The 12,381-nt window shown below is 39.8% G+C and overlaps 1 protein-coding gene across 1 annotated transcript in view; it reads left to right on the top strand.

Moving 5' to 3' along the window:
- Positions 1-12,381, top strand: part of TTN (titin) — a 240,899-nt gene that overhangs the window by 70,651 nt on the left and 157,867 nt on the right. Inside the window, exons 77-96 of the mRNA XM_051623291.1 lie at positions 103-381; positions 500-781; positions 927-1,205; positions 1,329-1,616; positions 1,852-2,130; positions 2,235-2,513; positions 2,591-2,869; positions 3,000-3,287; positions 3,462-3,749; positions 6,786-7,067; positions 7,341-7,619; positions 7,735-8,016; positions 8,139-8,417; positions 8,885-9,172; positions 9,323-9,601; positions 9,696-9,974; positions 10,073-10,351; positions 10,831-11,118; positions 11,272-11,559; positions 12,076-12,366. Of these exons, the coding sequence (XP_051479251.1) occupies positions 103-381; positions 500-781; positions 927-1,205; positions 1,329-1,616; positions 1,852-2,130; positions 2,235-2,513; positions 2,591-2,869; positions 3,000-3,287; positions 3,462-3,749; positions 6,786-7,067; positions 7,341-7,619; positions 7,735-8,016; positions 8,139-8,417; positions 8,885-9,172; positions 9,323-9,601; positions 9,696-9,974; positions 10,073-10,351; positions 10,831-11,118; positions 11,272-11,559; positions 12,076-12,366 (5,655 nt within the window). The remainder of the gene's footprint in view (positions 1-102; positions 382-499; positions 782-926; positions 1,206-1,328; positions 1,617-1,851; positions 2,131-2,234; positions 2,514-2,590; positions 2,870-2,999; positions 3,288-3,461; positions 3,750-6,785; positions 7,068-7,340; positions 7,620-7,734; positions 8,017-8,138; positions 8,418-8,884; positions 9,173-9,322; positions 9,602-9,695; positions 9,975-10,072; positions 10,352-10,830; positions 11,119-11,271; positions 11,560-12,075; positions 12,367-12,381) is intronic.

Raw genomic sequence — 12,381 nt, 5'->3', positions numbered from 1 at the left:
GCCCCCTTCCTGAATATGTTGCCTACTGATACTGTCTAGAAACACACCCAGGAAAGCAGGCTGACACATTATGATGTGATTTCTTTTTTTTTTTTTTTATAGAACCACCTGGTTTTAGCAAGGTGCCGAGCCCTGTGGACACACTTAAAGGCTCAGATGTTATTCTCCAGTGTGAGATAGCAGGGACTCCACCCTTTGAGGTGGCTTGGTTCAAGGATCGGAGGCAGGTCAGGAGCAGCAAGAAGTTCAAGGTGACAGCAAAGCACTCCGTTGCTAGTCTTCATATTCTCAATTTGGAATCTCAAGACACTGGAGAATATCAATGTAAAGCTATGAATGAGGTGGGAAGTGACACTTGCACCTGCCCGGTGAAATTCAAAGGTTTGTATGCTTGAGGACCAACAACATCACCGTTCTCTTTTCTTGATCTTCTGGCTGTACATCTTCCAAGCTAGCACTCTTGATTAACCCTCCTCTGCCTATTTGTTTTTGCTATCAGAACCTCCACGCTTTTCCAAGAAGCTGAGTGACACTGCAATCTTTGTTGGGGAGCCAACAGCCTTGCAGGCAGTAGTGGAAGGATCCCCACCAATTTCTGTTGTCTGGCTCAAGGACAAGGGTGAAGTTATTAGGGAGAGTGAGAACGTCCAAATGTGGTTTATGGACAACATTGCAACTCTTGAGATTGCCAGTGCAGAGGGAGCTGATGTTGGGAAGTACATCTGCCAGATCAAAAATGATGCTGGTATGCGGGAGTGCTCTGCCTTTTTACAAGTCCTAGGTGGGTATTACCTGCTTCACAGGTACTATATGTTGCAGCTTGCACAATTGCCTCTACCAGCCTTTGTTTTCTGCTGATATCCTTCGCTCAACAATATGTGGGTGTGTTTCCTGGTGGCACACTGACACCTCCCTTCCTGTTTCAGAACCAGCAGTCATCTTAGAGAAGACTGAGCCCATCACAGTAATGGCTGGTAACCCTTTTACCTTGGAGTGCAAAGTAGGAGGAACACCTGAACTTATTCCCAAGTGGTACAAAGATGGCAAAGAACTAAGGAGTGACCGCAAATACCAAATTAACTTTTTCAACAATATTTCCACTTTGAAAGTCTTTTCTGCAGACAGGGGAGACAGGGGCTTGTATACTTTCGAGGTGCACAATGAGGTGGGAGAGAGCAGCTGCACATCTTCAGTTGATGTTTCAGGTCAGCTCTAAGTCTTTGTTGTTCACATTTGTCTTTAAAGGAAGCTTTTGCCCCCTTCCCTTTCCATTCCCTTGCAAAATGCCCAACACTTTTCTTCCTGTTCTTCTGCCCTATCCTACTTAGATCGTCTTGTTCCTCCCTCATTCTCAAGAAAACTAAAGGAAACAAATGGGGTGCTGGGATCCTCAGTGCTTCTGGAGTGCAAAGTGTCTGGCACATCCCCCATATCTGTGGCCTGGTTTCAGGATGGGAATGAGATTGTCAGTGGAGAAAAATACGAAATCTCTTTTTTGGATAATGTTTGTGCTTTGAAGCTGAATGCTCTGGATGTCACAGATACAGGCCCATACACCTGTGTGGCAGCCAATGTGGCTGGATCAGATGAATGCAGTGCCTTCTTGACTGTACAAGGTCAGTGGCAGGATACTACAGCACCTTCAACAAAATTATTCTTCTTCCCTCTGGTTTCCCATGGTTTCTTTTTCCTGTTTGTTGTTTGATTGACTGATTATTATTTTTTTCTTCCTGTTTACTCCCTCTTTCTTCTTTCTTTTTTTTTGGCTCAAACATGCTCCAGTTTTCCTCCTCCACATGGACTCTCCTACTAACATCTTTCTCCCTCTTCACTTCTTTGCATGATCCGTAGAACCACCTTCTTTTGTGAAGACACCTGATCCCCAGGAAGTTTTGCCTGGATCAACTGTGACATTCACCAGCTACATCAAGGGCAGTACTCCCTTCAAAGTGACCTGGTTCCGAGGCATCAGGGAGCTCATGCCGGACAGCAGCTGCTTCATCTCTCTGGATGAGTCTGTGGCACAGCTGCAGCTGTACAACGTGGAGCCAGGCCACAGTGGGGACTATGCCTGCATGGTCACAAATGATGCTGGCAGTGCCTCATACACAACCCAGCTCTTTGTGAAAGGTGTGTTTGTGTGTCTATGTGTATGTACAGGTATTTCTCTTCAAGCTCTGCCTGCAGTCCTGCCACATCTGTCCCTCTCACTATTGACCTATGCCTCTTCACAGAGCCTGCAGTCTTTGTGAAGAAATTAAGCGATTCTAGTGTGGAGCAGGGCAAGTCCATTGTGCTGGAGAGCACCTACATAGGCACTCCTCCCATCTCAGTCACCTGGAAAAGAAATGGCATGCCCATTGCTCAGTCTCCACGCCTGAGTGTTACAACTACGGATAAATCTGGCATTCTTGAAATCTTGAACAGCACCAAGAGTGATGAAGGCGAATACACCTGTGAGGTGGCAAATGAGGCAGGTGGTGATGTATGCCACAGCCTTGTTTCCATCTTAGGTACGCATCATCCATGATTCCCCTAAGCCACCCCAGTGATATGCTACTTCTGCTCACCACGCTCTCTCCTTCCCTAGAACCACCTTATTTTGTCACGCACCTGGACCGTGTGGAGGTGAAGGTTGGCGAGCCTTTGATCTTAAAATGCCAAATTGGTGGAGCACCAGAAATCAAGGTGTCCTGGTACAAAGATGACACCAAGCTCAGATCAACCCAGACTTGCAAAATGCACTTCAAGAATAATGTGGCAACGCTGGCATTCTCTACCGTGGAGGACAGTGACATTGGAGAATATATCTGCAAAGCAGAAAATAGTGTTGGCTTTGCCACCTCCACAGCTTTGCTTGTTGTTAAAGGTGATGAGCCAAGGGTCACCCTTTCCTGGGGTAGTTTGTAGGAACTCTTTGTTGTCTACAGAAAGGGGTTCTTACCAGTTTCAGAGTTAATGGCTTCCTACTTATAGTGGTGATTGTTATTGTTTTGCAGAATGTCAACTTCCCCCTACATTTGCCAGAAAACTGAAAGATATTCAGGAGGTGGTTGGTGCCCCAGTGACATTTGATTGCCGCATAAATGGCTCAGAGCCTCTCCAGGTGTCATGGTACAAGGATGGCGTTCTCATAAGTGACACTGATAACATGCAATCAGCCTTCTTAAATAACATTGCAACCCTCCAAATCTTGCAAACTAGTATGACTTACTGTGGCCAATATACTTGCTCAGCCCAAAATGCTCTGGGAACTGCATCTTCCAGTGCCAAGCTTCTCCTCACAGGTTTGTAGCTCTCTTTTAAATGAAGAACTTTTGTATGTCTTTACTTTTTATTTTCTTTACCCTTTTTCCCACTCTGCACATTGTGTGATGGCCAGGGAGCCATGGTCATGGCATGGTGAGATGTGGTGTGAACAGGGCTTGGTGGTGAGTTCTGCCATGCTTTCCTCTTTGCAGAACATCTACAACCTCCCTTCTTTGACATCAAGCCAGCATCTATCGATGTAGCACTGGGGGAGAGTGCAACCTTTAAGTGCCACATGACTGGCTCTGCTCCCATGAGGATTACTTGGACCAGAGATAACAGAGAGATCCGTCCAGGTGGCAACTACAAGATGACACTGGTGGAAAACACAGCCAGCTTGACAATACTAAAAGTCAGTAAAGGGGATGCTGGACTCTACACATGTACTGCCAGCAACAGTATTGGAAAGGACGCGTGCGCAGCTCAGCTGGCTGTACAAGGTACTGCTGTGAGCTTTAGTGTTCCCGAGGCTTTTCTTTGCAAGGCAGACACCCAGAAAAAAAGCCCTGAATGCAGAAATGCTTGAGACTAACAACCTTTACAAGAGGCTACACTGAGAGGTCTTATTTAATTTAAACATTATTGTAATACTTAAGTGCTTATTAATCTTTCTTTTGCACTAGTCTAGTGAGTGATTTGTCTTACCAAAGGGATTCTTCCACTGAAAGGTTTACTCTGACCAAGTACCCTGTTGTGCTTTTTTGAGTGTCCACATTGGCCTGCAAAATCTGTCTTCCTCAAAGTCTTTCTCTAGCAGGGACCTTGACTAAGTTGTGCAGGGGAGGGAAACGTAGCAGCGAAATTCAGTTCGTTTATGAGACTTAAATGTATTTTTACCGGGTGTATAGGTCCTGAAAATAGTTTTACTCTTTTACAAACTGAAAACTTTGAAAACTACTGTTCTAGACAGCAAAACCAGAAGATCCGAAAAATATCCATTCCTTTACCTCTCCATGTACTGTGTGGATCTCATATATTTCAATAATCTAAATTTATGACTGGATCAAACTGTCTTGGTACAAGTAACAGTTGTATATTAGTGTAATTTCCTCAGTATAGGTGGAAAGACTGGATTTATTTATAGCTGTTCCGGATATCTCATTCTTACTGATTTTATAAAAGAACAAATGTGAAACACACTACTTGAGTTATGTATGATTTCAGATGTGCTTGTTGGTTTAGATTTTTTTTTTTTCCCCCTCTGTATAAACTAGGTGTGAACATTTGAGGAGTAAATATTATTACTTTTACTCTCTAAGACAAATAACGCAGAGTTGAGTGGCTGCTGGCAAGATTTTGTAATAATTGCTTGTCAATTGTCAAATGTATTATATAGAGAGTATATTCTATCCATAGGGATTTTTCCCTATCACAGTGTGGCAGACTCAATTACCTGTGGATTCAATGGCAAGTAGGGATGCTGTTGTTATGTATAAAAAACATTGACAGATTGTAGCAAGAAATCTAACCTCTTTAAAATATTTAAAGCTTGTTTCCATCAGACTCAAAATTCTGTTCATTATTAATGATAACATGACTAATAGGTTTATTTGACCAGAGTTACCATTTATAGAATTATCCTGAATTATCTTATTTGTTTTCTTGCTCTTCAACTCTTTATTCATAAAATTGTGTTGTTGTTGTTGTTGTTTTTTCCAGGATGAATAATTATTTTCTTTTTTGATCTTAAACTTACTCTGGTACTCACTTCAATCCTTTAGAATTTGTAAAGTTCCCCCAGGGCTGCAAAACCAGTGATGCTCATTGCTTGTCAGCCATTTTCTATAGAACTTGGAAGGGCAAGCTCTTTCTGTACATTGATCTGCATGTGTTTAATTTGAGCAGATGCTGTCTCACTTCTATGACACGCAGCTTTTTGTTTGTAGAATCAAGATATTTTGTTTAACTACCTTGGAAAATCTCCCAGTTTTTATTAACTTTCCAACTCTAACATCTAATGTTCCCAATCAATAGTTTTAACAATTTTTTTTAGTTCCTAGAAACTGCTTTACATTCCAAGTATATACCTTATAAGCTTACTTATCATTTTTTCGAAAGGAATGGAATTAGTGTGTGACTACTCAGCAACTGTTAGTATGCAAATAGATAATTAACTCTTTGTCAAAGTGAAATCTCATAGTAAATTATTAAGGTTCCAAGAGTCCTTGTGTTAACAAGCCACCATTTCTATTTTTAGAAACTCTAAGGAAGTTTTGTTACTAACAACATAGGATATTCTGCAAACTTCCCACAGGCTGAAGCAGCCTACAATAAAATAGATACTCTTCCTACACTTTACAGACAGATGCACAAAGAGGCACTTCTTCCTGTTTTGCAAAGAGATTTGTTTGTAGTGCCCACATTAACACCTCTTGGTTTCACTAGTTACATCTTTTTGATCTATTTCAGTCTTGTGATTCTGAATCATCCATATGGTACTTCTGTTGAAAAGTGTCAAACCTCCATCCCTTTCTTTCCTTACAAAACAAAATGAAACTATCTGGTTTACTTATCAGTTACAGGGCTGTTAACACCAGTTTTTATAATACCATTCATCTCCCAATTCTTCCCAGCATGATTATTTGGAACCTCTTTGTTTGCTACCTAAACTCCTTGACTTTTATGCCTTATATGTACCTTTATGTTTGGTTTTGCAATAATATGTGAAATATTATAATGCAGACACATTTACTAGATGCTAGGAAGAATTTCTTTACCAAAAGAGTAGTCTGGCACTGGGACAGGCTGCCCAGGAAGATGGTGGAGTCACCATCTCTGGAGGTGTTCATAAAATGTGTAGATGTGGCACTTCAGGACATGCTAGAGTGAGCATGGTGGGTGTTGTTATGGGGTTTTTTGCTTGGGGTTGTTTTTTTTTTTTCTTTTTCCTCCTGGATGGAAGGTTGGACTCATTGATCTTAGAGGTCTCTTCCAACTGTGACAATTCTGTAATTCAGTGATTGACCAATTGATCAATTGTTAATGACATATTAAGATATAAAAATATAAACATATTAAGATATTAAGATATCAAGCTGTTGCTATAATCTCAGCATAAATGCTCTTAATAATATTTCTTGGCTGAAGTGCTTGTATTCCTGCATTTCCATCAGGCATTTTGATTACTCATGTACTGCAAGAAGATACTACTTAAAGAAAACCACACATCAGCTAGTTTGTACTGGATATATAGAAAGAGAAGTAGAGTGGGACAATAAAGTAAGGAGAGACTAACTGAAATGCAGATAGAGAACTTGTTTGCTTCCTAGTCTAGATTTTGTACCAACTTTGAAATAATCCAAAAAGGAAATTTCTAGCAATTGCAATGAATAATTCTAATGACAATTAGAGCAATCCTAATTTTTTTAGAATGTCCATGTAAATCCTCAAAACTTACATTTTCTGTTACATATTTCCCTGCTTATTCAAAGAATCAGTGGCATTTAAAGCATCATCTCCCCTTTTTGGCTTTCCAGAACCACCAAGGTTTATTAAGAAACTAGACTCCTCAAGACTTGTGAAACAGCATGATTCCACTACGTATGAATGCAAAATAGGTGGTTCTCCAGAAATTAAAGTCACCTGGTATAGAGGTGAAACAGAAATCCATCCCAGTGAAAAATACAGAATGTCCCTTGTGGATTCATTGGCAGTCATTGAAATATTCAACCTCTGTGTTGAAGACAGTGGCGACTACACTTGTGAAGCTCAGAATCCAGCGGGTAGTGCGCACACCAGTACTTCACTGAAAGTGAAAGGTCAGAATCCCAGTTCTTTCCTTACCTTTCTATCTGTATGAGTCCTCTTTTATAGAAAAGCTGTAAAATCCCACTTTATTGAGTCAGAGAGACCAAAACCTGTCTGACTAGATGGTATATCTCTTGCCTGCTTATTATGCTGTGGGAGATCTTTCTTATTTATGGTTTGTCTTTGTTGTTCATCATCAGAATGTCTGCTTAAATAGTCTGGCCTCTTTAATCTCCTTTGCTCAAATAACACAGACCTTTACCCCCCTCTTTTGTTTTTTTCAGCACCTCCCATTTTCACCAAGAAGCCCCATCCGGTCCAGACCTTGAAAGGGTCTGATATCCACCTGGAATGTGAGCTTCAGGGCACTCCACCATTCCAGATTTCATGGTATAAAGACAAACGAGAAATTCGTAGCAGCAAGAAGTACAAGGTCATGTCTGAGAACTATCTAGCTAGTATTAACATTCTCAGTGTGGATACTGCAGATGTTGGTGAATATCACTGTAAAGCTGTAAATGATGTGGGAAGTGACTCCTGTATTGCCTCTGTAACGCTAAGAGGTTTGTATAAATATTTGCACCTTCTCAGCATTTCACTGTTCCTGTCATTCTCCTCCTACTTCTACTATGCTTCTGGCATGTTTTTTTTTACTGTTAAATATCTTCTCTTAAATAGCACCACCAACCTTTGTGAAGAAGCTGAGTGATCTCACTGTCGTAGCTGGGGAATCGATTGAATTGCAGGCTGCAGTAGAAGGATCACAGCCCATTTCTGTTCTGTGGTTAAAAGACAAAGGGGAAATCATTAGAGAAAGTGATAATCTTTGGATCTCCTATTCAGAAAACACTGCAACTCTACAGATTGGAAATGCAGAACCAGCCAATGCTGGGAAATATATTTGTCAGATTAAAAATGATGCTGGAGTTCAGGAATGCTTTGCCACGCTGACAGTGCTAGGTTGGTAGCATGGGATAAAAAATAAAATGTGTTTTAAGATGCTTTAAATTTTCAATTGTTATGATACTAATAATTAACGCAGCGTTGTTTTTAAAAGTGTTGTGACTTGCATCTCATTGCAGAACCTGCAGTTATTGTAGAGAAGCCAGGCCCAGTCAAAGTTACAGCTGGAGACTCTTGTACTCTGGAATGCACAGTAGACGGCACACCAGAGCTTACTGCTAGGTGGTTTAAGGATGGGAATGAACTGTCCACTGACCATAAATATAAAATCAGTTTCTTCAACAAAGTATCTGGTCTTAAGATCCTCAATGCAGGACTAGAGGACAGTGGAGAATATACTTTTGAGGTGAAAAACAGTGTTGGTAAAAGCAGCTGCACAGCTTCAGTGCATGTTTCAGGTTAGTTGACTACTATTTTTGAGTCACTGTTGTTCCTGTATTTTCTTTGCAAAGCCTTCAAATAGCAAACTGTTTCTCATGACTGGCAGTCTGATAGAAGCATTGCTTGTACAATCTTAGGAGTACTTGGCATGCTGGTTTGACAGGCATCAAGAATAGATGCCTACCTAATCTCTGAGGGGCTGGATTTCTTCAGCTTTAACCTTTGTGTCTTCTTGGACAGTTGATGCAATACTGTTGCTTCTGAAAAAGAAATGTAAAAATAAAAGGTGTCCCTCAAAAAGTGTGAAAGAAAGCTCCAGCATATCCTTAACCATCAACTATCTATTTTTCAATTTATTAGGTGTGTATATCTGCTAAAGCAGATGTTTCAAAAGAAAGTTAACTGATTTTATTAAGCATGGGAAACTTGCATTTTAAGATCCTGTATGGTAATTTTTTTTTTTTCTGTTTTTTAACAAATGCAGATCGTATTATACCTCCCTCTTTCACAAGAAAACTGAAAGAAACGTATGGTCAACTGGGTTCTTCTGCTATACTGGAGTGCAAAGTTTATGGGTCACCACCTATTCTTGTTTCCTGGTTTCACGATGGACGGGAGATTATCAGTGGAGACAAGTATCAGGCCACCCTTACAGACAATACATGTTCTCTGAAAGTAATTGGACTTCAGGAATCTGATATGGGAACTTATTTGTGCACAGCTACTAATGTAGCTGGGTCTGATGAATGCAGTGCGTTTTTGAGTGTTAGAGGTCAGTATCAGTAAGAAGCCAGAGTCAGAGGGCACAAACTTCTTTCCAAAAAGTCTTCACTCTTTGCTTTGTTACATCTTTGTGATTGCTGTGCTTTTCATCAGAAATTCAAATGTACTTCTTCTCTGTCTGTTTTATTTACATGCTTAGAACCACCATCTTTTGTGAAGACGCCTGAACCACTGAATGTTTTATCTGGGGCAAACATAACCTTTACCAGTATCATAAAAGGCTCCTCTCCACTGGAAGTTAAATGGTTTAAAGGTAGTGTTGAGCTAATACCAGGACACAGATGCAATATCACCTTGCAAGATTCAATTGCAGAACTGGAGCTGTTTGATGTAGAACCACTTCAGAGTGGAGATTACACCTGCCAGGTCTCTAATGAGGCAGGCAAGGTTTCTTGCACAACACATCTTTTTGTCAAAGGTTTGTCCAGACTACTGTTTCTTATGCTTCTTATGCTTCTAAAAGCAATCTCTTTGATTTATATAATTTATTTTCTTCCCATTGTTCATTATAGAGCCAGCCAAATTTGTGAAGAAGGTGAACGACTTAAGTGTAGAGAAAGGGAAAAATTTAATCTTGGAATGCACCTACACGGGTACCCCTCCAATATCAGTGACATGGAAGAAAAACGGCATAAAAATAATGCACTCTGAAAAGTGCAGTATTACCACTACAGAAACATCTGCCATACTGGAAATCCCTAGTAGCAGACTAGAAGACCAGGGACAATATTCTTGTCATATTGAAAATGATTCTGGACAAGATAATTGTCATGGTGCAATCACAATACTAGGTTCGTCAAGCCATCATCACTTTGTCAAGTGTTATTTGAACTACTAAAGGTCATTGCGTAATACCTTGTTATGCTAACGGTGTGTATTTATTCTTCAGAACCACCTTACTTCATTAGACCCTTGGAACCAGTGCGGGTGACTGTTGGGGATTCTGCATCCTTACAGTGCCAGGTTGCTGGAACACCAGAAATGATTGTATCATGGTACAAAGGTGATACAAAACTGAGAGGAACTGCTACTGTGAAGATGCACTTTAGGAACCAAGTTGCCACTTTGGTTTTCAGCCAGGTAGACAGTAGTGACAGTGGGGAGTACATCTGCAAAGTAGAAAACACTGTTGGAGAGGCTTCTTCATCATCTTTGCTGACAGTTCAAGGTGAATATTTCATTTTTGAAAATAGGAAAATGGCCTATTTTTTTCAAGAGTGCTTTGCTATTTACAAAACAAATAACTAATTACCTTTTCCTTGTTAAACACTTTAGTGTTTCTTGACATGTAAGTCTCTGTCTTCTATTAACAAAAGCCTACTGGTAAAACTAATCCAAATATGTCTCTTACTCACAATAGCTCTTATAGGGATACAAGCTTCTGCGTTTCCTTACCCACTGAGGATATTGCTTTGATTGTTTCCACGAGTAGTAGTTCTGAGGGTTAAATAAGGTCACTAGGTTCAACTGCGGGCAATCATATGCACAGTCCTCTTTTCGTATCAGGTTTCAAATAAATGTTATATTGAATAACATTTCTAATCATGAGTAAAAATCCGGCATACTCCACTGTATATTAAACATTGACCATTGGTGAGTACAGCAATAGGTGCATATCTTCATTGTACAATACCTGTTTTCTTACAGAGCGTAAACTTCCTCCTTCTTTTACACGGAAATTAAGAGATGTTCATGAAACTGTTGGCTTACCAGTTACCTTTGATTGTGGAATTGCTGGTTCAGAACCTATTGAAGTATCTTGGTTTAAAGATGGTGTGCATGTAAAAGACGACCACAATGTTCACACATCCTTCATAGATAATGTAGCAACCCTCCGGATTTTGAAGACAGATAGGAGATTTACTGGCCAATTTACCTGCACAGCTACCAATGCAATTGGGACTGCTTCTTCTAGTGGCAGGCTTGTCCTTACAGGTTGGTGGGCTGTGAAATGTTTAATGGAAGAACTTGAAACTTACATTTGTTTTATATATCAGTTTAATATTGTGCAAATAGTATTTATTTCACAGAGCTTTAAAGCAAATAAAGATTTTAAAGTCATGCTTTTTTGTTTCTTTCACTCTTCAGAAGGGAAGACTCCTCCATTCTTTGATACCCCAATTACACCTGTGGACGGTATTATTGGAGAAAGTGCTGACTTTGAGTGTCACATTTCTGGAACACAGCCTATTAAAGTCACTTGGGCAAAAGATAACCAAGAGATTAGAACAGGAAGAAACTACCAGATCAGTTATATAGACAACACAGCTCACCTGACCATCTTAAGAGTGGACAGGGAAGACTCTGGAAAGTACACATGCTATGCTAGCAATGAAGTTGGAAAGGACTCTTGCACAGCTCAACTGACTGTTAAAGGTACTGAATAGATAATCCATAGGTGTACATTTTTCTTCCTTTAATTATGAAGGAAGTTAGCCTTATTGCTGCAAGTTTCAGTAAAACTTAAAAGTACCTATCTGGAAATACTTAGAGGTCTCTTAAAGAAATTAGGAAGAGTCACCAAAACAGTGGGAGGAGAAATTTTCTTTGGCCTAGTTGCTCTTTAGCATTTGGCCTATTTCTTCCTTGAGAACTTGAGAAGTCTTGTTGGTTGGTTGGTTGTCTATTGTTTTTTTCATGACATTTGACTTAAGTTAATGTAAGAGGTTGGGTTTTTTTCAAGTGGGAAAATTTGCTATGACAGTGAATGGAAGAACTAGACAACTGATTTTTATCCTTACATACTTTCACTTAAGAAAAACATCCCATTTAAATCAGAGCAAATATCAATTCCCCAATGGTCAAATTTTTCTTAAAACATTTTCTTTAGAATTTTTTATTTCAGATACAATTAATAGAATTTCAATAATATGTTTTGGGTTTTTTTTACAGAACGAAAAGCTCCACCTACTTTTACCAAGAAACTGTCTGAAGCAGTAGAAGAAACAGAAGGGAATGAACTTAAACTTGAGGGCCATGTGTCTGGCTCTCAGCCTTTGACTGTTGCTTGGTATAAAAACAATCAGGAAGTTCGTTCAAGCCCTCATTGTGAAATATCTTTCAAAAACAATACTTTACTTCTGCATATAAAGAGTGTAGATCAATCAGATGCTGGTTTATATACCTGTAAAGTGTCCAATGAAGCAGGAAGTGTGCTGTGTACATCTTCAGTTGTTATCAGAGGTTAGTTGTTTTGCT

This window comes from Apus apus, chromosome 6 (genome assembly GCF_020740795.1).
Source record: "Apus apus isolate bApuApu2 chromosome 6, bApuApu2.pri.cur, whole genome shotgun sequence".
In the NCBI taxonomy this organism is placed as follows: domain Eukaryota; kingdom Metazoa; phylum Chordata; class Aves; order Apodiformes; family Apodidae; genus Apus; species Apus apus.
Note: the sequence above shows the minus strand (reverse complement) of the source record. Positions and strands in the feature narration are given on the sequence as shown.